The following is a 27,726-nucleotide window of genomic DNA, read 5'->3' as shown; positions in this document are numbered from 1 at the left end:
ACGGCAGCCCAGCCTTCTGGTGTGTCAGCCACTCCTCCCAGTTTAGTGTCATCAGCAAACTTGCTGAGGGCACACTCTGTTCCCTCATCCAGGTTGTTGATGAAAATACTGAACAACACCAGTCCCAGTACCGACCCCTGAGGGACTCCACTAGTCACAGACCTCCAACTGGATTCTGTCCCATTGACCACAACTCTCTGACTTCTTCCTTTCAACCAGTTCATGATCCACCTCACTACCTGATCATAAAGACCACACTTCCTCAGTTTATCTACTGTGGGGAGACAGTAACAAATGCTTTACCAAAATCAAGATAAACCACGTCTATTTCACTACCATCACCTAGCCACCTAGTTATTTCCTCATAGAAGGCTATAAGGTTGGTCAAACATGACTTTCCCTTGGTAAAACCATGTTGACTGCTCTTAATGACTCCCTCATCCTTGATATGCCTAGAGATAGTGCCAAGAACGAGTTGTTCCATCACCTTTCCAGGAATGGAGGCGAGGCTGACCAGTCTATAGTTACCTGGGTCCTCCTTCTTGCCCTTCATGTAGACTGGAGTGACATTTGCTATCCTCCAGTCCTCAGGCATACCACCTACTCAATTATCAGGTTCACTAGGAAATTAGAAATCTAGGCCTTTATGTGCCAATTCCTGGAGATTAAGTTAACCTTCCTACAAAAATCATGAGTCAAGACTAATAAAATGTAAAAGAGACTTAGAAGCAAATTTCTTACATTAAAGATGGGTAATTTTTCTGGTTTTGAGAGGAACAAAGAAGTTCCTTAGTAAGAAACCTCGCTACTGTTATAGTTACATTTATAAGGATTTAAATTTACAGTCTGTCCATTCTAAGATGAAGAGCTGTACACTGTTTTTAACAGATACATTGTGTATTTAGAAAACAATGATAAACTGATTGTGTTGAATAAACTATTACAGAATACAAAACCTAATTTCTAGATGTTTTATGCAGAATCTTTCTAGCAAAAATAGTTCATGCAGACCAGTGAGACTGAGGAACTTAGAAGAGTGTTTTTTTCCTTTCTAATCTGTTACTGGCAGGGTCAGCATTAAAAGGTGAGAATGGGAAAACACACACATCTTCTAAACATATTAAACTGCTTTTAAGGATAATTTCTTTGGATTGTTTGCCTCTTTGAATGTACAACCCACCCACTCTCCTCCTCTCTCTACCTGCCTCTCCTTCCCCCTCCCTCCCACAAAGGTCTTAACTGGTATGTTTTCAGGAAGTTGGCTGTTAGAGACACTATAGTAACTTTTTTTTTCCTGGTACATTCAGGCTTGAGGATATGTGGATTGAGTACTCTAATTCAAACTTTCATCTACTGAGTATATCTGTTATTTTAATTGCATTCCCATAGATATCCTGGATACTACTGACCTGAGATTACTGTGAATCCCTTAATCTGTCTTGCGCAAGGAATAAAATAAATGAGGAAGGAGTTTTTGATTGCATAGGGAGTGTTGGTTCACTGCGTCTTTTTTCGCTCTTGAAATGTATAGCTTGACTTCTCTTCATCTGATGTGTACATCCCACCAAATGTCTGATTTATGATGTTTCTAGGGTCGCATCTTCCGAGACCTCTCACTGCCTGAAGTGGGCCCAGCAGAGCGTTCTGCTTTGTATATTGCAATGATAGAAACTTTGGCCCTGTTGCATTCCTTTGATTTACAGTCATTGGGTCTCAAAGGATATGGTAGAGGACCAGGATACTGCAGAAGACAGGTACAGCTCTTCAAAAAGTTCTCTTGTTTTGTCAGGTCTTTGATGATTTATTTGCAATTAACTAAGTTGTTAATTATTAATGACTTGTAAAAGTAACCATCATATTTTAATAATTAAATGCCTTCACTTAGTCCAATTATTTGTGCACAGTATGGAGTTACTACTACATTCAGATCAATCCTGTAGTACTGTGCTCAGGGAATGGTATTAATTTGCTTTTGAAATAATATTAGATTTAGGCTATGTAAATAGGATTGAAATAGAAAATAGAGGTAGTCTTCATTGCATCTTTTGACCTCACGGCTCACCTTTGCAAATGCAAAGGTATTTGGGTCCACTGAATTGATGGTAATAGTCCAAGCCCAGAAGCATGTGCTTCAGAATTTTGTGCTCTTGAGAAACTTGTGAATCAGTTGGAAAATCTGTTGAAGTGTTTGCATTTCTTTAGGTATCAACTTGGAAAAAGCAGTATGATGCATCTGCTCATACAGATATTCCTGCCATGCATGAGCTGGCTGAGTGGTTAGCAAACAACTTGCCACCTGATGATAATGAAGAAAGCCTGATTCATGGAGACTTTAGAATAGATAATATCATCTTCCATCCAACAGAGGTATTTGAAACATGTTTGTATGTGTTTAGAAGTTTTTGGTCTTCCATCTGTTTGTACTCCTACAAAGTGATGAGGCATAGGGGTGCTTTAGTGCAGGATACATCTTTGAAAGGAATGATAGAGAACTTAACTCTTCTCTGTACTCTATGTATGGTGTTTAGGTACCTAATACAGTCCTAGTTTTCATGGAGGAGCTAGTTACTCTATTTATTCTTTGTTCTAGTCCTTACTTCAAAGTCCAGGAACAAGACATTGTGGATACATTAATCCTATTTAGTGCAACTTAGGGAAATACTGAAGGTTCACTTCATTAAACTACGTGTCTGACCCAAAGCCTATTGAAATCTGTGGTATGGCTTCAGTTAACAATGATGGCATGTGAAACAGGTTTTGAATGTGTGATACGTTATCCTAATGGAAGCAAAGAAAAATCTGGCAAAGCTGCTTAGTTATTGAGCACACGTAGGCCACAGAGACCCTGAAAGTTCCTCATTCATCTTTAGGGAAAAGGAAGATAGTTTTTTCTAGTTTGTGGAAATAAATGTGTGTTGTCTGTCTGTTGACAAAACTGCATTTTCATTATTTCTTTCCATGCTATTTGCTGTGTTGTGACCAGAAGATATGCCTGGGATTTGTGACCAAGACTGCAATGCCTGCTTCAGGCAGTCTTAAGACTCTCCCAGCTGTTCCTGATGTAGTTGATAGAATTGACCAAAATGCAGATAGATCTTTTTAAATAGAGCTGTAGAAATTGTTCCTGCATATGCAGGAATGACCATGTAGGAAAATCTTTTGCACATAGTTCAAGTAGCCATGGATCATGGGTAGGCTGGAGGGGTCATTCAGGATAACAGGCCAGCTGGATTATAACAGTTCACCAGAATCACAGTTTAGGGAGTCTCAGCCCATCCAGCTGAAGACACCATTGCAAGGAATCTTGCAGCAGAGGCTCATGTCACTGTCTGGGCAGTCATTGACTGTCCTGTTTAAGAAATTCAGTTCCTCATGTAAGTGTTAATTGATGCATAATATTGTGATAAATTAGTTTTTTTAAGGCATGCTCTGTCCATGAATATCTGTGTAGCTGGACTGGAAACAAAAAAAAAAAAACCCAACTGTCAATCCTGCTGTTCTTTAGGATATTTTATTTCAATCATTTTTTGACTAGAAGAGTTTAGAAGTCTCTTACAGGAAGAATGCTACTAAAAATGTAGAACTTAAAACAGATTTTCATTGGAAAAATGCTCGAGTTTGTGCCACTATGTGACTGTTAATTTTCTGCAGATCCTTACATAGTGCTAAAAGGAACTTGTTTTGCTCTAGACATGTACATTGCATATTTTTATTTTTAGTCACATAGTAAACAAATAAATGCTGTTGGATATTAAGTGGGTTGTTCATTTGTGGATAGCATTCACTGAGGTTTTTATTTTTATTTAAGGCTCGTGTTTTGGCAGTGCTGGACTGGGAACTTTCAACTGCTGGTCATCCTTTAGCAGATCTAGCATATACCACTCTTTGCTACTTCTGGCCTTCATCTGTAAAGGTCTTAGGGCAAGGAGGTGTCTTCGGTTTCAAAGACACCATAGGTATGAAACTGTACAATTTTGGTTGAAATTATTTCTAAGGTTGATTTCTATTTGATATGTTACCTTTCTAAACAAGAATAAAAAGTTAAATTAATAAGCACGTATTTTTACATTTGAAAATAACTTTTCCGTAGTTTTCTTCATTGTAGGAAACGTTGATAATGAGGTTTAAGATAGTTCTGTTTTAACAAGCTGTGTCTTAACCACAATATGCTACTTCTGTAAAAGTTTATTTTGAACATTTCTTAGAGGTAATGGAAGAAAACTGAAATATAGATGTAAATTTATCACTTACTACAAACAAACAAACAAACAAACACCCCCACCTTCCCCCCAGTGGTGAAATTGGTTTCCTTACTGGAGTGGAGGCAAGGAGCAGTAGGAAGTGTTACACTTATCTGGAATTCTGACAATTCCAATTTCCTTTTGGCTCTCCGTATCACACTGAAGTGATGAGAAAAGATAAGTCACGGCTTTTACTATGTAACTGGGATAGCTCAAACTGAAAAGCTGATCAAATGTTTGAAGAATAAGGTGGAGAAAAAAACCAACAGAAGATGTTGAGTATTCTAAAATATTATGTTGCTTTTTTTGTAGAAACTCCTTCATTTGAAGAACTGGTTTCTGTTTATTGCCGCTGCCGGGGTATTAGCACTACTTTATCCAACTTGAACTTTTTTCTGGCTTTGTCATGTTTTAAAATGGCAGCAATATCCCAGGTATGACACTCACATTTGCTGAAATGTCACATATTTTTATCATGAGTATTTGTAGCTGGTAATACTGGTTCAAAACATGAGTAGTATTTTAAAATAGCTAGAACCATTGTATTTCAGTTTGTTCCTTTAGAGGCATTATCTTAGGTGCTTATGACTGATAACTGTCTAGGATAGAATTCTTGCTACATAAAGTAAATTGCATTAGAAATAATTAATTTCTTAGGAAAGTAGGCTAAAAATAAAGAAAATGAAAACGTGGATTTTTCTTATTGATGTTCCAGTATACAGGCAATTTTATCATTACCTTTTTTGCACTCTCTGGCTAATTTAAATTTAAAGAAACAAATATCTTCCCGCGTTTCTGCAGCTCTCATGGAAGTAGAGAGCAGGATACATAGTAAGATCCTGGTGGTGCTAAGCACAGATGAAAAAGGATGTGTTGTGAACTCAGTTTGCTATCAGCATAGGAGGCCAATCTTGAGAGAAAATAAGTTTCCTTGATTCGTTATTAACAGAATTAAGTGTTTAATAAGATATTCAGTCATTGCAGGGCATAAATATGTTTTAATGAGTTGCAGCATGAGCTCAGCATACTGAATGTGGGATGAACTACCTGGTATTAATTTGGAGTAAGAGCGTGGATGCGGGTAGTTCATTTCATTATGGATAATCATATGTGTATACTGTTGTCAGTTGGCTTAAGGGACAGGCTGGGGGACAGGCTTAAGGGACAGACACTGCACCTGCTTTCAGTATCATGTGCAGGCATTCTTCTTTTTTTTTTTTTGTAATTTACCTTTAGTTTGGTTTAGCTGGGGTATGGTTTATGTGTTTTTCTCTTGTGCACCAAGCATCTCCATTATATCAGATACGGACTAAACCAAGCATATCCCAGTAATACCTTCTGGGTGTTATTCTTTTAAGAATATGTGCATTTAAGTGTTAGTTTCATAGTAGAAGAAATCACTCATCTATTAAAGAGGCAATTTTGAGGGCATAATAACATCACGTATGCCTTTCTTTTCATTTTAGGGTGTATATGCTAGATATCTCATTGGAAATGCTTCTGCAGAGAGTAGTCATGAATTTGCTAGGATTGTGAAGCCTTTGGCAGAGAGAGGGTTAGAGCTCTCAAAAAGGTAAGAGTGGTCTAAACTGCTCGTCAAAGGCAAGACAAAGCTTTTACAATGGCTTAACTTACTTAAATACCTGTGTAAGGCAACTTACATTACTATGAGGGGAAAATCTGATCTTACTTGTTATTGCATTCAATCTTCTTCTCTAGGTCATCTTTCAGCAGCACACATCACAGCAGTTATGCAGAGCTGTTCTGTCAAAGTAGGAAAGGCCAAGAAATTTTGCTGAAGGTCAAGCAGTTCATGAAACAGCACATATATCCAGCTGAGAAGGTAAAAATTTTTAGTAAACCTACTTAAAAATTAACATTTTATGGCTAAAGTATATCAAGATATAAAACTATGTCTAGAAGTAATTTCCTCCTTTTTTTTCTTTTTCTTTTTTAAACCAGCCTTATTTTCATCCAGTTACGTTTGTGGCATTGCAAAATATTAACAGAAATCATTGCATTCTGCATTAGTATTTTTACAGAATGAAAATGTTGTATGCATCTTTAAGAAAAGCTAAGAGTTCCTTTTTAAACTTTTTAAAGTTTAAGAGCTGCTCTTTTTTTAAAAAAAGTTACTTTTAATAACTATTTGCCACAATTTGTACAACCTAGTCCAGTGGAAGGTGTCCCTGCCTATGGCAGGGGAGTTGGAACTAGATCATCTTTATGGTCCCTTCCAACCCAAACCGTTCAATGATTTTTATGTTCCTAAATATTTTTAGCACTAACAAAAACCTAGAACTCTAACATACTAAATGGAAAGATGCTCAGTTTAAAAATGGAAGCTGCTGGTTTTAACCAGCGTATAAAGTTAAATGTTTCTGTTTCTTGCCTTATTTTTTAAGGTGTGACTTCTGTGATAATAAATGTGATTCTGTAATGTATCAATGTAGCCCCATTCCTGAATATATCCAATAACAGGAAAAGTTTGAAATAAAATGATAACATATCCATACAAGTCTCTAATTAGTGGAAGGGAAAATAAGATTAAGCATTTTACTGCTTAGCTTAGCCAAGGGAGGTAGAAATTTTCCACTGAAAAAGTTGGTTCAGCTTTTAGCCTCATGGAAGCACAGATGACTTTTGTTGCAGAATTGGGTTTTTTGTTTGTTTGGTGTTTTTTTTTTCTCTTTTTTTGGCAGTCAGGCAGACATGCATATAACATTGATCTAAAAGATTTATGAATGCATCTGCTTGCCACAAGGAGTAGCTGAGAGCAGCAACTTCTGATATGCAAAGTTTTTTAGCACTCTGTCTGTAACTAGTTTGGGATTTTCCAAGGAAGCCTTGCAATAATTAAAGTGCTTGCTTTGAAGACAAACTAACCACACCTGGCCTTGCAGATTTTGCAAATTAGTAGTGTTGTGCTTCTCAGTGATTTCTGGTAACAGGGATTGTGAACTGGGACTTGTAAGTTCTACTTTGGAATTTGTCTTACTGTGTGATTTTCAGAAGAGGCCGCTACTTTTCTTTGTTCTAAAACTATTTTTGGGCCAGCTTTGAAGTGCTGTCTCTCACTAAAACACGCTTGCGAAATACTAGGATTACAGAATACACAGTTTGACTTAGCTCTGATCACTGGTGCTCAGAATGACTGCTTCTATAATCTGTTAATGAATTATTTTGACTGGAAAAGAAACTGTATTCTTTGTGGTTTATTTCTCAGTTAAAAAACACCTTACTGTCTTATATGTCTGACCGTTGTGATGGGAAACCTGAATCGTAAGCATCAGTACATCTGGCTTTCACTTGTTTTGCTTTTGGGTTCATGGCTCTTGGGTGTACTGTAGGTAACAGCTGCTTATATGATCAGAAACCACTGGCCTTCTGTGGTCATCATTGGATACTTTAAACCACCTCAAATAATTTCCTCTTATGTAATAAGGTACTGATTTGGGTCTTCTCCATGATGCATTTAAAGTCTTGCAAAATTAGTAGATTGCAGTTTGATTTTCAATTGTATTTTAAAGTGCAACCAACTATGTAATAAAAACTTGTGTTGAATATTTTTGTATGGGTTTCTTAGGGAGGAAAAGACACCATATTGTCACTTGTCTGCTACATGTGTTCTCAATTTAAGCAGCATCTGTTTGTTTTTCTAAGGAAATAGCTAAATACTATGCTGGACAAGGAAATACTGAGGAAAAATGGAAGAAACCACCTCTCCTTGAGAGACTGAAGGTATGAGATAATAAATATTTTTGAGCTCTTTAGAGAAGAAAGAAACAGGTACTGACACAGAGCGTAAGAATATTTGGTGTATCCTGCTGGAGAAGGTACTCTGCATGGAAAGAAACTGAGGAGTAGTGAAAGGAAAGGAAGAAGGAGGTGTGCAAAAGGAGGTGAGAAATGTGAGTGAGAGAGGAGAAAAGCAAAAGTGAGTTCTGTGAGGGATATGTCTGAACTTTGAAAATAGCTGTTGAAAAATGTCATCAGATATATTGGACAGTATGTTAAGCTGAAAGGAAGCAATTGGACAGCAAGCCAGAATTTAAGTGTTGTTTTTTTTAAAAAAAAGATTTCTTGCTAATGTTTTTCTTTGTTGATTCTTTCAATAGGAAATGGCCAAAGTAGAAGGTCTGTGGAACCTTTTTCTCCCAGACATCAGTGGTCTCAGCCAGCTTGACTATGCGCTAATAGCTGAGGAGACAGGGAAATGCCTCTTTGCTCCTGAGGTTTTCAACTGTCATGCACCAGGTTAGCAGCCCTGTCCTGTGACTACAATGTTGAGAGCATCATAAAGTTGCGCATTTTGTATCTTAAGAGTTGTGTGTTTCAAGAAGTAAACATGACTACTGATTTCTTTCAGACACTGGAAACATGGAGGTCCTGCACATGTATGGGACTGAAGAGCAAAAGAAAGAGTGGCTGGAGCCTCTCCTAGAAGGAAAGATTAGTTCTTGCTTCTGCATGACAGGTACATTGTTCTCCAAAAGAAAGTTAGAGACAACTGGCAGAAATTTCATGTGGCATGTGCACAAAATACAGATTTACAGACTTTCATGTGTTAATGAATTAATGCAGAAACTTCCAGTGTGAGTGTGTTTGAAGGTGAAATCATGTATGAGGTATGGGTACAAAGTGAAGCATCCTTGCTGCCCTTCCCTGATAGCTACCATTTTAATGGTTACAATAATTAGCATTTGCTTTCCATATCTTTTCAATTTATTTTTAGTACTGGTAAAATACATTTTATTGTAACAACCAGATTTACAACAGAACTTATCTTTTTTTTTACTGTGCTATGGGGCTTTCTAGAAACATATATGTAGGTACAAGTATGATTGTTGTGACTAAAGTTGTGTAGTTTTGCAGTACTGGGTACGTAGAGGTTTTAAGACATGACATGAAGATTACTTGCAAAACATATGATGCACTTGCTTTATGTCTGCTGCTCAACACTATACTGATTTTTGCTCTTGAAAGCTTCTACTATTCAGCATCTGTGGAAGGCCTGGCTGTTGGTTTAGGAAGGTAGCTTTTGAACATGTGATGTAAAAATCTTGATCTTCTTGGGTGTCGTGTAAAGGGTATGAGTCTGCAAGGTGGCTGAGAAAGGCCCTGCTGAGGAGTCACAAGGTTCAGAAAGGGTCCTGTTGCTTTCTAAATTCCTAAGAGAGAAGTCTAGGTGTGGCTGGATCCAGTCCTGGTCCCACACTTAGTTATTTATGTCTGAAGGCTTGTGTGTGTGCAGCCACCTATTAGAATCAGCGTTTGCCTTTCTCAGATCCCCACCAAGGACTTTCACTGAGACAGTTTTGCAAAGTTAAAATGGTAGTTTACTTATCAATGTTTGCTTGTTCCACAGTCCTGCCCAGGACTTCCAGTGAGATAGATTCACAAAGTTACAAAGATAGATAATTTAGTAAGACGACAGATACAAGTTCAGAATTGCTGTTGATAAATACACTTACTGCCAACATTCAAGTTAGTGATTCATGAGTTAACATCTGACAGAGTTGGAGATGCAAGTCATATCAAAGTCGTGTCCCTGTTTGAGGGGGAAGACAGGATTCAGGCCCATCAGCCCATACAGAGAGTTGGAGTTTTTTTCCTCTGAAAAAAAAAAAATAATTCTAAAAACTAATTTTATACCTATTGATTAGGTGGGACTTGGTCATAAATTGTGTGCTGATTGGTTCTTAGCAGGCTAATGATGCTTATTAATTAAGAGAGGGGTGGGGAAAAACCCAGTGCTCACTACAGGTGAAGCGAATAGAGCATTCCTTCAACTCCTGCTCCTTATCAGGTGTAAGATAAGTGCAGTAAAATAGCCTCCACTCTTGTCCAAGGCTGAGTGTAAGATAAATGGCTTGCATTCCTCTGTAGGAGGTAAGCATACTGATTCGCTTTCATTCTGATTGTTACAATCGCTCTGAAAGAATTAAGATATCTGTTTTCCCACACTGTGTCAACAGGAGTTTAGAGAGCTCAGTCTTGCAGAACTGGACCCTTATTTTGTAAATTCTGTTTCACCATGTTCACCAAGAGGAAAGAGATGGTTGTGCTTTAAAGATGTCCTATAAAAGAAGATAAGAGTGAAAGGAGTGGGGAGGAATCTTTTCTGTTGCAAACCATAATTGTTGACATTTTGCTGGCAACTGCTTAGTGTAGCTGATTTTATAAACCATAGCAAAAGTAGTTTAAATCTCTCAATTTTCACTTGAGAAAAGTCCAAGGGAAAAAAGGCTGAGGAGAGATATGCCTGATATCTATCGGTACATTGGAAGGGGGAAGGATTTAAAAACATCAGGGAAGGAAGGAGGCTGTTGACTATAAAAAAAAGAGTAGTCTGAGCCCAAGAAGGGGTAAACTGGCTGTGAAAAAAATAGAAAGCCTTTGACCATCAGCAGAGCAAGGTTCTGAAAACAGCTTTTCTGCTCAGAGGAAAACAGTGTTACTATCGATATAGTCTTTCTAGTTCCCTATGTTTGTGGTTGTAGTACTACCTGTGTATTTAACCCAGTGGTTGTTTTGTTGTTTTTTGCTTTAATGCAGAACCTGATGTTGCTTCAAGTGATGCCACCAATATGCAATGCAGCATTGAGCGAGATGGAAACAGTTACGTGATCAATGGCAAGAAGTGGTGGAGCAGTGGTAAGTATGGAAAACCTGAATAAAATGTTACCTCTTTCTGTCAGGTAACTTCCACGTTTATTGCTGTAGCCTTTAAACCCTTTTTTTTTTTTTGTGAAGCTCTCTTTGGCAGCTTGCATGTGAGGTTTGAGTATGCTGTGTTTGTGAAGACAAATCATAAATCACACATGCAAGGAGTCAGTTGCTTCATGGAAGAACTAGAGTTTCTTACTGTGGCCTGCATGGGTGCTTTGCACATCTACAATGAGTCCAGCATGGCTTAAACATGTTAGATTTACAGCCTGTGTGTAGACTGTCAGGCACCTCTGACCCCTTCACACCCTAATATTTCTCAAGATACTAGGCAGAAATTCTCCTAAGCTTTTGTCATCCAAGCAGAGAGCAGAAGCTTTTGTTTTGTTTATGCTACTGTTGTTTCTTGTCTGTCATTTTAGAGCTATTTCTTCCAGTCCATAATTGTGTAACTGGGAACAGTGTCCAAAAATGAGAGATTCTTCTTGGCTTTCATAAGCTGTGGATCAGGCATTTTGTCAGAGCCATGGGATGTTTGAAGGCAGGGACAGTATGCTGTGATCCCACTTGTTTAATTTTGAAAGGTATTATGTCAATATATTTTAAATGTTTCCAGAGAGTGATGGAAAACTGCTGTTTTCCTGGAATCCTCTCCAGGACTGTGGCAGGGGACAGCTCTGGTACCTCTTATGTGAAAAATGTAAATCCCACCAACCATCAGCTCCAAATGGAATCAGAACCTCTCTCATTCATCAAGCAAGGCCTCTAGACTTTGCGGGTTGATCAATGCCTAGAGTGAGAGATATCAATACCTACTAAAACAAAACAAGCATAAGATATGAATGACAGCCAGTACACATTTTATATAATTTTATTGTATCTCCATATATTTTAGCAGATACTGTTATTGCAGTGTTTGATTCATTTTATGAATCCTGACTAGAAATTCCAGGCCCTGTGTCTGAAGATTAACTTTTTCTTACATTTCTGCTAATGCTTTGTCTACACTATTTTGGCATTTACACTTGGCATGACATTTACAGAGATCTGGAGTGTGCCTCCCATAAGGCACTGGGCTTGTTGAGGTTGAGCAGAAAAGGAGAGGTGAAAGGTCATTTTTTGTAGATACAGAGGAGTTACTGTATTTTGTGGAGTGTGTTATACATATGTTTAAATACACAGGGAATAGCTTTCTACCCCCCCTTGTCTGTCTCAGTTCTCAACCATTAACTGATGCCTCCTTTCAAGCTGCAAGGATATCTATGGAATGCTAGCTGAGGAAAAAAATGGAACTGCCTTCAGAAGCAAATGCTCTAATGATTTACTAAATAGTTGTAGAAAAACAAAAGAAAAGATTATTAACTTCTGGTACAAATGTTCCTGTACTACTGTTTTACTGCTGATGGCTTTTTTTCTGCTTGTGTTTTATGTTTAGACATACTCAGGTTGTTCATTACACACTTATTTACTTGCCTAGTACTGTGATCTTTTCAAATTTAAATCTGGGGGATTTTTAGGTGTTTGGGTCCTGTTGTGGGTTTTTTGGTGGGGTTTTTTTGTTGAGTTTTTGTTTGTTTAAATGGTTTTTGATGTTTTGTTTGTTTTGTTTTTGTTTTTTTTTTTTTAGTAAATACTGCTAGTTGTTTCTAGGGATTTCAGTATTCAGTTCTTGCCTGATACTTAATTTTGCTCAACTTGTTCCACTTTGAATTGCACCATAGTGTCTTGGCTAGTCTGCAGATTCAGGAATTAATATGAAAGCTGACTTGCAGAGAAACAGCTGCTGAAACGATACCCCCAGAATTGGTAAATAATATCCATTGGTTATATGAGATAATGAAAGTAATGGAGGGTCTATATAGTGAAACTAATTGTTTCTTCAGTATGTTCTTCAAAATTCATAGAAATTTCTTCAGGTCTTCTGTTCTGTTGTTTTCTCCAGTGTCCATAATTTTTTGCAATTTTCACAATATGCATTTTAAAAGATGCACCCAGAAAGGCGTAGAGAAGAGGGTTCAGGCAGGTGTGAAACAAAGCTATGCTCTTGGTGACCTGGAGTGCAACATCTAGGGTTTTGCTTACATCACAGTCAGTGATCAACATGTAGATGATATCTATGGCTCGCCAGAGCTTGACAATGTTGTAAGGTAGCTGGGTGATAATGAAAGTAGCCACTACTGCCAGCAGAACCATGAATGGTCTAGATTTTTTAGCATTTGTAGATCTGAAGATTGCTCGAGCAGTGGCTGAGTAGCATACCAGCATGACTAGGAAAGGAAGCACAAATTCCAGGATAATTTCCAGGATTTGAATGGTTGCTTTCAAGACTGTTTCCATGTTCATTGGAAATACAGGAAGGCATTGATTCCTGTCATTGTGTTTCTTGACTTGATTAAATATCAGTTCAGGGATGCTGAGGAAAATGGCAGCCAGCCAGACGCAGGTGCAGGTAACACTGCAGTGTTTCCCAGCTCTTCTGTGACCCTGGGATTCAGAAGTGGCCCTGTATCTATCCACACTGATACAGGCCAGGAACAGCATGCTAGAGCTGAAATTCATGGTGTACAGGGAAGAAGTGAGCTTGCACATAAAGTTTCCTAGTTCCCATCCCTGCACTGCATTTGCAGCCCAAAAAGGGAGTGTGAAGAGCAAGAGCAAATCAGCAATGGCTAGGTGCATGATGTACACATCCGTCTTGGTCTTCGGTTTCTTGCAATAGGAATAAATTGCCACCACTAATGAATTTCCAGCCACTCCAATAGTGAAAGCCAATGTATAAAACACAGGGAGGAATAATTTACTGAAATTTCTCACATCACTTTTTTCACAGAGAAGCTCATACATATTGTAATCTATAATGAAGTCAGGATCGTGCTCCTCATCCTCAATCCAGTAATCAGTGGAATTATTCATATCCCAGTCCATGGCAAAGCTACAAGACACAAAAAAAGAGGGGAGAATGGAAGACAAAAGGAATAATACTGGCTTTAAGTTTTTAATATCTGTTGGAACCTAAAACCCTTTGCTCAGGGTTGTTTATACATCTCACGTTTGAAGTAGTTGGATATTGAGAATACTTTTGTAAATAATCAAAGCAGAGCTGGACAGTGATGGAGGCAGAATAGACAACCTCAAATTCTCGCTTGAAATCGGGTAACTGACTACATCCATGGGTGCAATGCAAAGTAAAATGGACTCAGTTGAAAAACTTTCCTTGACCTTAGCATTTGAGAAGGCAAGTTGCTTGGAGTGCACCTCACTGGTTTCCAACTTTCAGTCCAGGAGCCGTCACTGCTTAAACTGCCCTGACTCCATTATGCTCTACTATATTTCATTGCAAAAATGAATTTGTCTGTACCTGCATAGGGTTGAGATTGCACCCTCCTCTCTACAGCCTCTACAAAACAAAAGAATACCAAAACATCAGAATAGAATTTGTAAAAGAATATTGCAAATACTGGTTTTATAGAGTGAATAAGGAATATTAACAGGTTAAAGCTGAGGGGCAAGCACTAGTATTCCACTGTCAGAAATTCTGGGAAATTTGGGATATGACTGTAATATAGGGAGAATGTGCTTTTTTGTTTCTCAGGCACACACATACATGCCTGTTAAACAAAACAGAGCAGGGGAGAGTCAGCAGTGCTGAATAGCACTGGAATAGGCTGAGATCTCTGTCCAGGGAGCAGTGCACACATGGAATTTCTTAGGGAATCAAATTGCTGCACGAACACTGCATTTTACAGCTGGAAACTTCTCAGGATGTTATGACAAAAAAGAATCTTGCCACATACAAAACTCCCCACAAGTACCCAAACAGCTCAGAAGCTCTGCTGTTTTCTCCAAGTACTGTCTCATGACAGATTTGCTCCGTAAACACTAAGGCTGTATTCTCATTGCCTACTTAGGGCTGGAGCTTGAGTGTTCATATCTTCAGACTGTGTCTTAAGCAAGCCATGTCCTGTGGTATTTTCTTGTAATTGTGTTAATTATTTTGCTGAAATTCTTTCTATTGTAAGCTACAGTCCTCCAGTGCCTTGTTTTATTGAAATAAATGGGATTAAGATATCTTAACAGCAGTAGAAAATTTAGCTGAGAATGAAAAAAAACATTCCTCTTTTTCAGCGTCTGCAGTGTGTCAGAATTTGAGGCCAATGGTACTGAAAGCAGATTCTTATCTGATATTCTACCCCAGAGCTTTTTAAAGCTTGGCTTCTGCAAGCTTGAAAAAACCTCCACATACCATTTCTGGTTTTTAGACAAGGGTTTAAATGAGGGTTGCCAAATGTTTATTATAAACAGTATCTCTTAAATTTTTTGCAATTCATTCTGTCTAGCAGGGAATATAAGTTACTGGTTGATCTCATATTCAGCAATGCAGGCCAGTTAAATAGAAAGAAATTAATAGTTTTGATTTTTGCTTGATTTTTTTTTTTTCAGTGAATCTGCTATCTAAATCTTAGTAAAAATGTGTTAGTTAAATATTAACTACTTGGTTTGGCTTAATCCTTAATAACTTTGTTGGATTATTTTGTTAACATTTCAAAACACTTCCTGCTAAACTTTAAACAAGGACTACTCTTATTTTAAGTTTTGTAATATGACATTTACTGTTACCTAAATGAGAATGGAAAAATACAGTCATTCTATTTATTACTTCAGCAAGGGATGACTATTTCTATGCCTAACAAGCTGTGTTAGCAAAATTTTTCAGCAGGGGTAGTCTGTTGCAACTTTATAGTACTTTGAGGAGAGATTCAGGCATCAGCAGCAAATGTTTTGTTGTTTTTGTTTGTTTGTTTGTTTTTTGGTAGAAGAGAAACTACTTAGCCAGAATTAGAAGAAAATTAAGGTAAGCTGAAAAGATTTGGTTGTGGTCTGAAACACTTATTAGAGAACCCATCTGGGAATGCTCAAACTGGATCACTGGCAAATTTGCTTGAAAGCAAACCAACAAACATTTCAGTGCAAACTTCAAAAAGTCTGTGTATCACAAAGTCACCAAGTGGTTTGGCTGTGAAAAGGAACATGCTGTGCTGGCTGATACACTTTTGACTGACCCGAGTTCTCGATGGAACCAAAGTTATCAAAACTGCAACAGTTGGTATTTCTCCCTGAAAAAACAGGTTTTTTTTGGCTAACATTCCTATTCCTATTTGTCATTCCTGCTAACGTTGTTCCTCGGGTGCATGTGTACATGTCTGTTGCATAAGGCAGAGCAGCCCCTCAGGCATCAGTTGCTGAATAGCGGTGGAACAGGCTTAGTTTAGTCTCCATCCCGTGCAGCCAGCCACCTTATGTCTGTGTAGAATTTCTTACAGAATCAAACTACTGTGGGTACACTGCATCTTACAGCTGGAGATGTCTGAGGGTATTATGCACAGAAAGGAATCTTATCACTGCCCACAAGTAAGCAAACAGTTCAGAACCTCACCTGATTTTTCAAGTGCTGTTTTCTAGAAGTTATATCAATAGATACATTAATAGCATTGCATGTTTTCTTGCAAAATTATTCCAGCCATCCATTTAGATACAAATTCAGTATGGGATTGTATGAATACATGTTGAATGAAGTTAATATCCCCAGTTTACACAGACCAATTTTTTTTTTCTTTAATTAGTTAAGCAGTATTCTGTTCTACTGCAAAAGCTAATTTTAAGACTGGAAACAAGCATGTGCCTTAGTGAAGTTATGCAAATTTATGCATTTATGCAAATTTAACTGAAATCCTAGCTCTTCTCTATGTAAGTAACTATATCACACTTAATATACAGAACTTTAAAGCAAATTTAACGGAAATCCTAGCTGTTCTCTATGTAAGTAACTATATCACACTTAATATACAGAACAGTAGATACTAAACCAAAACTAACCTTCTTTTGTCAGCAGACTAGTAGCAGGTAGAGCAGTTGAGATGTGCTTCAGTGAAATGATCTCAATTGGTCTGACATTGCATTCTGACTTCAAGCACCACACCCACATCTGGAAGTCAGTTGCACTTTCATTTTGACTTGGCAGTTTTAAAAACAAATAAATAAAAATTCCACTTCCCTGGAAACTCCTCTTATGTTGAACATGTACATTTCCTATATTCCTCCTCCCTGTCACTGGATTGTGAGTGTTGTTTGGAAGGTCAAGACTCTCATACTATTTTACTGTATTGTTGGTTATTTTATTCCTGAAAGGCCAAATATTTTTATTTTTACACTATCAAAAGGCTTTTATCAAATCACACATTTGAAAGGTAAAAAGGAGAGAAAGAGGGGGAGGTCTGCCTGGGGCAGAGTTACCTGTAAGGAGTCACTATATTATTTCCTCAGGGCATTACTGGGCTTTTGATGGCTGCCTATGTAAGATTTGAAGGGATCCTTATGTCCCCATTTAAGTAACTTCTTAGGAGATATGATAGAAATGAGTTTGCTTTTTCTGAGATGGGGGAGGTTGCTTTTTCAGTATGTGATATTGGACAAAGCCAGGAAGATGATAGGGAAAAAATGTGAAAGCAAGTGGTAAATTGTCAGCCAGAGCATAAGCAGATAGTCCTGCACCCTGGGGAAAAGTTCTCAGGGATTTGAATGTTACCAGTCAGACTCATAACTGAGTTAGTGTTTTATAATACTTCTACAGAAACTGCAAGCCAGGCAGGTACTGCAAAGGAAAAATAAGATGCTATTTCATCAGGTTTCTTCCACCTGCAGTGTGCTGTCTACATTATAGAGTCAAAACTTTTACAGGAAAGGGAAGATGGAGAAGTTCTGCAGTTTACATGCAGATTTTAATATTTCTGCACTGAGAATTGGACTTACCTGTGCTAAGAATGCCTAAATTGACTGGATCTTGCTTTAATTTCCATTATCTCTACAGCTTCAAATTGATCGCTTGTGCAAGAGTACCCTGTGTAGTGTTGGGAGCTTTCCATGATCTTACAGAGCTTTTATTTTGTTTGAATTAACCTTTATCCTTTAGCAGTCTTGTGCATTTCAGTAAATGCAATATTGATGCCAAACAACAGAGATTTTGAGTAGACCAGAGGTCAGGTTTTACTTTTTGGCACACTGGCTAAATTGATGCACCTGCCACAGCTGGATTAGTCAGCTCTCTGTGCTTCGACTATTTTGGATATGTGAAATTAAATATTTTTTTCAAAATGGGCAGCTAAGAACACATGCTTCTAGCTTCATTTGCCTTCACAAAGAGAAAGAAAAATTGGTTGGGAGAGGAATCAGAATCTAGGGAAAGAGTGTTGCAATATTTGTGCGTATTTCTGCAGTATTTTTACCTTGAGTTATTGCAGCACTTCACTGGTGTTCTTTACAGTGGCAGATAAGAAAGGCATTTGGGTAGCTTCCAGCACATCTGCTTCTTGCAAGTCATGTTGTTGATTAGAGGCCTGAGCCATATCTCTTCAAAATAAGTGAATCGCTCAGTTCTGAATGGGCTTTGTCTCAATATGGTCTCCATAAAAGATAGAATAGTTAGGGTAGACCTGAGTAAGTTCCCAGGGAAATATCTGTATGTGGTCTGCAGAAAAGATGGTTGTGTTACCAGTGCCTAAGAGCTCCTGTGGGCAGGCTGTAAATCCTGTGCTGTTGATTACAGTGCTTCAGCTCCTTGCAACTTTTCAGGGTGCAGGGAGGAGAGAGCCTTCCAGTCAGGGTACAGAAATAGTACTGTCATGTAATACAAGGATTTCAGTATGGCCCTACAGGCTCAAAAATAACTTAAATTTCCTAAGAGTGAATGCAAAATGACAGTGTAACTTGTTGAATAAGCACTTGCACCTGTGTAAAAGTGGGATGAAGGTCAGGAAAAAATATTCCTAAGTATTGTTGAGAGCAGCTGTTCTTACTGGCACCATCTGAGACTGTGAGCTCTAGCTGGGAATGAGGAGCAGCCCCATTGGGTAGCAGAACTGCATAGCCCTTGCTGGTTAGCTGGAGAACCCCTGCGTTGTCTCTGTCTTTATTGGTTGCAGCCAGTTTGCTCACAGCTGCGTTATAATCTTTACCAGACATGAACCAGATGCCCAGCAGTGTTATCTGGCAAAGGTGAGGTAAAACTATGGAATACATTGTGCTAGAGGATAGAAATTGCTCTCTGTCCACTCCCATTTTCTCCTTTAGAAGATTACAACAAAAAATACCACGCTGCCATCCACCCTACTCTGCCCAGTTTCTTCTTGTAGGAGCCTCCAGATCGTGTGTTTATTAGTGCCTTTTGAGGAAGCTGCCAAGTCTGTAATTTCACCACAGACTCCTGATCTGTAGCAGAGGGGTAACCCACCTGGCTCACAAGTGCAGCATTCAACATGGGCAAGAGTCATAGGTATTTTGGGCATTCGAGTAGTAGATTATTCTGCCTTGGTCATCTTAGCCAAAAATTTGAAGACCAGACACTGAAAGATAGATAACTAGTTTGCAAGAATTAAGTGCTATTGGCTTCTGAAACCAGGTTATATGTCAACTTTTTTAAGTAAAGGTTGTACTCTATGAGTCTGTGCCACATTTCGTACTCTGCACCAGAAAGAACGTGTATAAATTGATAGTGTGAAGGTTGGTAATCTTAAGCATGTTACACCCCCTGACAGCAAAGATTAGGATCTTTGCCTGTATGAGTGCCATGAAGAGTCAAAAAATATGATGTATTAGTTAGACTTAACAATGTTTCCCAGTGTAGCAGCATTGTGGTTTAAAAGTTTTGGACAGGCTTTTCCTACCCCTGTTTGCGTAGTGGCACTGCTCAGGTCGCTTCAGTCATCTTTGTTTCTGCACCTGTGAAATGGGTGTAATTGAGCCTGTTCGTTTCCTCTCCTTGCGCCTTCCATGCCCCTTCCTTGGCCCTCCTCTCCCTTCCTTTCCCTTAGACAGTAGGAGGAAATTCTTCACTATGAGGGTGGGGAGACACTGGAACAGGTTGCCCAGGGAACTTGTGGATGCCCCTTCCCTGGAAGTGTTCGAAGCCAGGTTGGATGGGGTTCTAAGCAACCTTATCTAGTGGGAGGTGTCCCAGCCCATGCAGAGGGTTAGATCTAGATGATCTTGAAGGTCCCTTACATCCCAAACCATTCTATGATTAGCTTTCCAGAAACTTGTACTAATGATTTATAGCATCTAAGCTGATGTCTGGTTCTCAGTGACCTGCTCACTAAGTTGATGTGAATGCCGCTTCTGATTATTTTTTCATACAACATGGTGAGACTTGCCTTTTCTTGAAGCATGCAAGTGACTTGAGGATTTGTTAAAAAACAGTTTTCATAGAGATTCCAGAAAGACAAAATATCTTTTGTTGCAAACCTCACTTCAAGACAGATGTAGTTTAGAAAATACCACTTGTGCGATTATTTACCTTCTGTGGAAAAGCGGAAGAGTCAAATAACCCTTCAGAATATAGCATCTATCTTTTCAGGGTACAGCTCTTGGGCCACAAATATAAACCCACTTGGAAGTTAATGGCATATTGAAAAGAGGAAAGTGAACAGCCGGCAGTCTGGCCCCCCAGACAGGCAGTGCTTAACAGGATGGGATAAATCTCTCTCCTGCTTCTTGGCCATCACAGTGGTGGTTCCTAGGAGGAAGTAACTCAGCTCAACGCCAGGTCATTGTGTAGAGTAGACCAGAGGATCACAAACTTTGTGATAACAGCTGCCAGAGAAGTTAAAAACTCATCTTTGTTTCTGACCTCAAAACAAATTGGGTTGGTACAGATCAAATCTTGAGTTAAATCTCGTTTTCATCTGCACTGAGATAGCAATAAAATATTCACTAATTGTTACACGTCACGTATAATTCTGCTTCCTTTTCCCTATCTTTATTGTTTGGGTGAGACTTGGAAAGGAATGAGACCATGTGTTGGTACTTTAAAAAAGGTAAGAAACCTTTTTTTAAAGAAAATGGTAGTGGGAATTAACAACAACCCCATGCAACAGTACAGGCTTTGGGAAGATTGTCTGGAAAGCTGCCCAGCAGAAAAGGACCTGGGGGTATTGGTTGACAGCCGGTTAAACATGAGCCAGCTGTGTGCCCAGGTGGCCAAGAAAGTCAATGGCATCCTGGCCTGCATCAGGAATAGTGTGGTCAGCAGGGAGGCATTCCTGCCCCTGCACTGGTGAGACTGCACTTTGAGTATTGTGTTCTGTTTTGGAACTTTCTCTACAAGAACATTGAGATGCTGGAGCACATCCAGAGAAGAGCAATGAAGCTGGTGCGGAGTCTAGAGCACAGGTCTTATGAGGAGCAGTTGAGGGAACTGGGGTTGTTTCATCTGGAGAAGAGGCTGAGGGGAGACCTTATTGCTCTCTACAGCTACCTGAGAGGACATTGTAGCAAAGTGGTTGTCGGTCTCTTCTGCCAAGTAACCAGCAATAGAATGAGAAGAAACGGCATCAAGTTGTGCCAGGGAAGGCTTAGACTAGACATTAGGAAAAATTTCTTCACTGAAAGGGTTGGAACAGGCTGCCCAGAGAAGTGGTAGAATCACCATCAGAGTCACCATCCCTGGAGGTATCTAAAAGATGTGTAGATCCGTTGCTTGGGGATGTGGTGTAGTCATGGACTTGGCACTGCTAGGTTAACAGTTGGACTTGATGATCTTAGAGGTCTTTTCCAACCAAAATGATTCTATGATTAAGACTCTTAGAAATAAGATGCCGTTTCAATCAATGGTAGGATCTTCTTTAAAGACTTGTACATTAAGATGCTTTATGCTACAAAGAGATGTCTCAAATGTTTTTATGAATTACTTGAAATGCAAGTGGATTATTTTCAGTTAACAATTTCCACTCAGATCTTTCTTTAAAGTGCAAACTAAAATAATTTGAATAAAGGGGGGAAAAATCCTTCATTTCAGAAAAGTTACACTGCAGTAGTACCAGTCATCATGGTAATCTTTTGGTAACCTTATTTGTATCATTCAGTTATAATGCAGTTGGCATTTCATTCCCACATAGATCCTCCAGTCTTTGTAGTCTCAAGAAGTTTAACTTTTGAAGTGGCAGCATCTCACCTTCAGGTGTGCTTTTGTGTCACACTTATTTGCTTAGCTCTAATGGAGACAGAATTAACTAAATTCCATTTCAAGTACCTTCTTGTTCCCTTTTCGTAGAAGTAGATGATGAAGCTGGATCCTGGAGCATTGGATGTTTTGCTTTTCATTGTACCCCTTCCAACAAGACAACTCCCCGTTTCATGTTAAGCAATAAGTATTTTGTTTCAAACTGGTTACTCAGAGTATAAACACAGTAGATTGTCTGCTTTTGCTTCTGTATCACGAAAGGAAGGGAGTAAGATTTATTTGTATGAAACTTTTGATTCTACGTTATTTTTGTACTCAAAATTATTTTTGTGTTTCTGATTTTGTTAAGGTGCTGGGAACCCAAATTGCAAAGTTGCAATTGTAATGGGCAAGACCAAAAACCCCTCAGCATCCAGGTAAGGATTCCTAGGAGATTCAAAGAGTTACCTAAAACTTGTCCCTCAGGGGAGTCACTGCTTGCAAAAATTGTATTAAGTTAAATATCATTAGTTGCCTTGATTGGTTGGATGTGCGTGTGGATTACAGAGATTTAAACCTTTGCGTGTGTCTGTTAAGGGAAAACTTTGCTGACCAAGTTCCTGTTTTGCTGTCAGCTGCTGATGACTGAAGCTTCCCAACTTTTCCACTGTCACCAGCTTGTGTCTGCAGGCTTCCCCTCCTCCAGCACACTTGCTCTAGTGTTCCTGCAGAGATGTGATGAATTAGATCAGGAAATCTTTTTGGGTCCAATAACATTATTTTGGTCACACTAGTTTTAGTCTGCAGCAGTCATTTAACCAAAAACTATCTCTGGCTTACTAATAATTTTGTAAATATAGTACATAAAACAATTAACAAGAGGCAGAATTGCTTGCTTAAATGATAATAAACCCAAAACATTTCAGAATTTCCCTGAACAGAATGAGGACAAGTGGCACATCAGAGACATGAGGTTAGCTATCTACTAAGTTTTTCACAAAGTTATCTGTAGGTATAGAAAGTTAAGTTTGAAACATGGGATGTTTATTATGTGAAGTTGTGTGAGCAGAGAGCTTTGCACATCCTAAATCAGACCCACTATTCTATTCCTGTACGTCTGAAATAAATAGTTGTTCAACTCTTACTACCAAACTAAAATTCCCTTTTACAAAAACATATGCAAGTGATGTACAAAATGCTTTATGACTGATTCCAGTAAAATCACACAGCTTGTAATTCAGAAGAATAGGAAGATTTATATCTCTAAGTTGGACTTTAGCCTAAATTCCATTGATTATCTTTGTAGTTTGGCTGGGTTCTGTTGAGAAGTAAACAGTAAGTTGCTTACAGCATAGGGCATGGTTTGTCTGGTGCCTGTACAGACAGTGGTGTCTGTTGAGCCTCTGGAAGATGAACTGAGGGGATTATGTGATCCTGCACTTGCTAGAACTGGAGTCTGAATTCAGGAACCTGGGATGTCATCTCCAGTTCTGTGTGACTAATAACTGACCTTAAATATTCTGAAGGAATCATGAGGATTCTTTCCCTAAACCACAGGTGAGCCAAGATGATGATGATAATGTTTGAAGAACAAAAAGGAAAGGCAGAGGGAGGAAATGGACTGAGTGATACGGAAGTGACTGAAGTAGTCATGTTTCAGGGACAGTGCTTTATGTTCCAGTAGTAAATTTTCACTTGATTCAAGGAGTGTTGAATCTGCATGCCACACTGCATGCAGGCAGGAGGGCTGTAATCAGTACAGGTAAATCTCCATAGTGGCTTTATGCAAGTGCTAAATTGTGTCTAGAAAATAAAGTGGAGGGAGTGGACGGGAAGGAGGCTCAAAGTTAGTCCTAACTTGTGCATTTTGTCTTGATCAGGTACAAGCAGCACAGTATAGTCATTGTTCCCATGGACACTCCAGGGGTGAAGTTGATAAGACCCCTCTCGGTGTTTGGGTACATGGGTAGGTGATAATATTTATCAGCTATATGTGTATTAATTTTTAGCAGTCTCATGAGTTGCAGTAATACTAATAAATATTGTAGATGAAATAAAATGCATATATACAAAAAGGGTTAGGAATTGAAGGTCTGTATTTTTATCCTCCTTTGTTTTACCCTGCTGTTGTGTTTTCTCCACTCATGTAGATGAGATCCATGGAGGACATTTTGAGATACACTTTAATGATGTGCGAGTACCTGTGTCCAACATAATACTGGGTGAGTTTCAGCATTCATTCCTTTTTAATAGATACAGACATTAAGTAAGTATTATGAAGTGGTTTATTTTATCAGTCACCATAAGTTATTGTAAACAGCTATGGTCAGTTGAGCCAGAATCTCAAACATGAGCCTACTCTTCCTTTAGCAGTCTGTTTCCTGCTTGAATGTAACTTGTTTAGAGCAGAAAGGTGACAGCTGTGGCTGTCATGCAAAAGTCACTTCCCGAGGCAGAGAAAAGCAGAAACTGTCAGTGGTGTTCTTTCCCCAAAACCAGTTTTCATAGTCTTTACAAAATCTTTTAACAAGTGTTCTGTTGTAATCTGTGGCCATTCAAGCCTGGGTACCTTCAGACTTAGCAGAAATGAAAAAAAAAACAGAAAGGATGCGCAGGCCAGCACTGTGACCTTCTGCAAGGAGAACTTGGCTCTACTTCTCTCACTTCAAAGAATTCAGAATTTATAAGTATTTCCTCTCTTTTCCTCTCTGCTATTTTTAGCTTTCTCTCTTGAGTAGCCCATGGATATGGAAGCCTCAGTTCTTCATACCAGATCTCACAGATGTAATTTTCCATGTCAGATGAATAACATTTAAATGAAATCGGGTATATCAAACCCTCTCAGAAACCATCTTAGAGTGTCCTTTGTACTGTATTATTAACAGTGTCAGTATAGATCTAGTTGAGTAAAGAAGCAACAGTTCTGCAACGTAAACTTTTAAGAAGCTGGCTTCTAGCTCTGGTGCTATGAGGCCACTTCTGCTCAGCACCATGAATCATTTCAAGTGGGAATCAAGGAGTCTACGTGTGCTTGTTTTTCTTCCCAACCAGGTGAGGGCAGGGGGTTTGAAATAGCCCAAGGTCGGCTCGGGCCTGGCCGTATTCATCACTGCATGAGGTCCATTGGCGCGGCTGAAGCTGCCTTGCAGATCCTGTGCCAGCGCGCAGCACAGAGGGAGACTTTCGGCAAGAAACTCTATCACCACGTAAGTGTTTTCCCTCTCTGTCTCAGTTCACATGCTCCAGGCATTACCCTTCCTTTTGCCCACACACAGCCTTGTGACTCTAATAACGGCCACTGCAATAAGAGAGGAGCCCTAACCTTGAATAGTGTTGCAAGTGGCAAAGGAAAAATAGCACATTGCGAGACTCCCACTGTAACCTACAGGACTTTTTTTCCTTGCAATGCACTGGATATCCTTAGTTGGATTTGAATACAGATTTTGGCACCATAGTTTTTTTCTCTGCTTTCACTAATCAGTTTGGACAGGTGTTTTTTCAGGCATATACCGCTCGTGTTTCTGTAGTTACAATCTGAATTCATCGTTGTCGTGTATCAAATTTGTCACCTAGACATCTCAGTTCATCATTACCAGAGACAGTCAAAGAGTCTAAATTTGACTTAAAATTTTATCTCCCTGATGAATTGTTAGTACTTACAAAAGCACAGACCAAACCAAGGCCAAGCTGGGATTTTTTATCTTATCTTGATCTGAAGTTGAAATGCTATTTTGTGAGAGAGCTTGGTAGAATAATAAAAAGACAACAGTCTGCTTTTTATAGGAACCATCAGCATTTAGTAGTTGGCCTATCATATTTCAAGTGTTTTCCAGTCTTATCCAGCAGATAGGATGATTATTGGGAAAAACAAGAAAGGCAACGGAAAGAAGACACTGAATTAGTGTCTGGCACAGGTTATAGAAAATTGTTCGTACAGATGCAGAGGGAATAATCCTGCATATCCATTTTCCAGTTGTGTTATTGCCAAACTTCCATTTGTGACTATAACCTAGAATTCTTAACAGCTGGATGAGGTGCACACTATTTCTCAGAAGCTCGCTAAAGTAAAACTGAAGCCACAGAGAAGACCTGGGGGCCAATTGCACAGCCAGCTCAAGGTCTTCACAGCTTGGGGATAGCTAGGGAAGAGGTGAGGCTGTTGGCTACTGGAAATAACAGGCTGACTCACACCACCACCATGGCCCATAGTTACCCCCCCTTGGAGCTGTCAGAAGAATGTGTCTGAACACCTCCACCTGGGTTCAGACCAACTTTGCTGCCATGAGCTAAGCTGGGACCCAGACTTTGCACTGAAGGGAGTGCTGCACATCTGCCTGTGCCTCCTGCAGCTGCCGAGGCTACAGCATCTACATTCCCAGCAGAAACCTGTGCCTGAGGCTGGCTCTGGCTTCAACCAGCTTTTGCTGGTTTTTTCCTACTATGATACATGGGCTGCAGCAGGGACTTAGCTAAAAGAGCAGGGAAGGGCTGCCAAGATTTTAACTTCATTTTGACCAAGGGAGCTACTAATACATCATCATCAATATAATTGACAGAGGCAGCAGGCCACACCCTGCAGCTGTTTGCCTGGCTGTGTAACACCCCTGCCAGTAATTTAAGAAAAAAAACAAGCTGATTCTTCAGTTTTTATATACTGGGCATGGTACAGAGACATGGCCATGAGTCCTGGTAGCAGGAAAAGAAGAGCAGGGAGCAAAACGCAGGCTTGGAAGGGCCTCAGGAAAATGGCTGGCAGGCAGAGGGGGCGGACCAGGAAGTAAGAGTGAGCCAGGGTCTGCAGTTTTCCCCCTTTTTCCTGCCAGGAAAAGAACTGCTCTTATCTTTAGTATTCCTGTGAATCGTTGTTTTGTGTTTTTTTTTCCCCTCATCAGATGACATGCCTCAAACTAGCTTGAATTCACACAAGGGTGTCTCTAAAATGATTGAACATGCACGTGCTGAGAAATAGAGCTGTCTCCCGGAGGGCAGGTTTGCCCAGACATGCAGAGCAGCATTAAGTGGCTTTGTGTCTGTTGGCTTCGGTTTCTGCAGGAGGTTGTTGCCCACTGGATCGCTGAATGCCGCCTTGGCATAGAACAGGCACGACTGCTTACGCTGAAAACAGCCCGCAAGATCGACATGGTGGGCAACAGAAAAGCAAGAAAAGAGGTAAGTATTTTTTTTTGCCCAGCCTAAGACTTGGGCATACAACACTTGTGCATTCAAGTGGCTGAAATACAAGCTAAAAGATATTTTTAAGTTATCCTTCAAATTGTAGAGCGTAACTTCATGTTGAAAATGTGAAGCCCTAAGATATGCTTAAGCCTTAAGGTGTGCTTCTGATTGTAGTCACTGCAACATGTTCTCAGTTGAAAACATTGAGATCACTCTGATGAAGTGTTTAAAAATTGAAGTTCATGTGTTGTTCTCTTGTCGCAACATAATGTGAGTTTTGAGTGACTGGAAACAGTTTTACCTGAGCCAGGGAACAGGAACAGCAGAGCTCTCATTTGATCCCTAGAGGAAGGAATGTACCATGAGATATCGAACTTCATGGGTACTGTTACATAAACACTTGCATTTGCTTATGACACTGTTGCTGATAATATGAGTTCTCTTCTAACTACAGGTAGCCATGACCAAAGTGGTTGTCCCTCGAGCTGTGCTTAAAGTGATTGACTGTGCAATCCAAGTGTGTGGTGGAGCTGGAGTTTCCCAGGATTTTCCATTGGCTTTTCTGTGAGTAAAGGGAGACCTACCTGTTTATTCTAAGCATTCTTTGTAAGTTTTGTAACACCAGTGCAGGCTGTTTCACCTTGGGTAGCC

The 27,726-nt window shown here is 39.3% G+C and overlaps 2 protein-coding genes across 5 annotated transcripts in view; one reads left to right on the top strand and one right to left on the bottom strand.

Moving 5' to 3' along the window:
* Positions 1 to 27,726, top strand: part of ACAD11 (acyl-CoA dehydrogenase family member 11) — a 33,056-nt gene that overhangs the window by 4,607 nt on the left and 723 nt on the right. For both annotated transcript variants that reach the window (XM_051610739.1, XM_051610740.1), the window contains exons 4-19: positions 1,593 to 1,754; positions 2,203 to 2,367; positions 3,809 to 3,956; positions 4,554 to 4,675; positions 5,708 to 5,814; positions 5,961 to 6,084; positions 7,905 to 7,982; positions 8,360 to 8,498; positions 8,611 to 8,718; positions 10,800 to 10,898; positions 22,271 to 22,337; positions 23,781 to 23,866; positions 24,051 to 24,122; positions 24,952 to 25,106; positions 26,953 to 27,069; positions 27,530 to 27,639. In XM_051610739.1, the coding sequence (XP_051466699.1) occupies positions 1,593 to 1,754; positions 2,203 to 2,367; positions 3,809 to 3,956; positions 4,554 to 4,675; positions 5,708 to 5,814; positions 5,961 to 6,084; positions 7,905 to 7,982; positions 8,360 to 8,498; positions 8,611 to 8,718; positions 10,800 to 10,898; positions 22,271 to 22,337; positions 23,781 to 23,866; positions 24,051 to 24,122; positions 24,952 to 25,106; positions 26,953 to 27,069; positions 27,530 to 27,639 (1,859 nt within the window). The remainder of the gene's footprint in view (positions 1 to 1,592; positions 1,755 to 2,202; positions 2,368 to 3,808; positions 3,957 to 4,553; positions 4,676 to 5,707; positions 5,815 to 5,960; positions 6,085 to 7,904; positions 7,983 to 8,359; positions 8,499 to 8,610; positions 8,719 to 10,799; positions 10,899 to 22,270; positions 22,338 to 23,780; positions 23,867 to 24,050; positions 24,123 to 24,951; positions 25,107 to 26,952; positions 27,070 to 27,529; positions 27,640 to 27,726) is intronic.
* ACKR4 (atypical chemokine receptor 4) lies at positions 11,766 to 17,904 on the bottom strand. 3 transcript variants are annotated; one of them, XM_051610749.1, is made up of 3 exons: positions 16,785 to 16,838; positions 14,269 to 14,307; positions 11,766 to 13,842 (listed from the first exon to the last, which is right to left on the bottom strand). In XM_051610749.1, the coding sequence occupies exon 3, from the start codon at positions 13,833 to 13,835 to the stop codon at positions 12,765 to 12,767; it is 1,071 nt and encodes a 356-aa protein (XP_051466709.1). In that variant the 5' UTR covers positions 13,836 to 13,842; positions 14,269 to 14,307; positions 16,785 to 16,838; the 3' UTR covers positions 11,766 to 12,764. The 3 variants fall into 3 exon arrangements, with proteins under 3 accessions (XP_051466709.1, XP_051466710.1, XP_051466707.1); XM_051610750.1 differs by lacking the exons at positions 14,269 to 14,307; positions 16,785 to 16,838 and adding an exon at positions 17,718 to 17,904; XM_051610747.1 differs by lacking the exon at positions 14,269 to 14,307 and having other exon boundaries at positions 16,785 to 16,856.

The sequence above is a fragment of the Apus apus genome, chromosome 2 (assembly GCF_020740795.1).
Source record: "Apus apus isolate bApuApu2 chromosome 2, bApuApu2.pri.cur, whole genome shotgun sequence".
Taxonomy (NCBI): Eukaryota; Metazoa; Chordata; class Aves; order Apodiformes; family Apodidae; genus Apus; species Apus apus.
The sequence above is the reverse complement of the archived record's forward strand: the minus strand, read 5'-3'. Positions and strand labels throughout refer to the sequence as shown.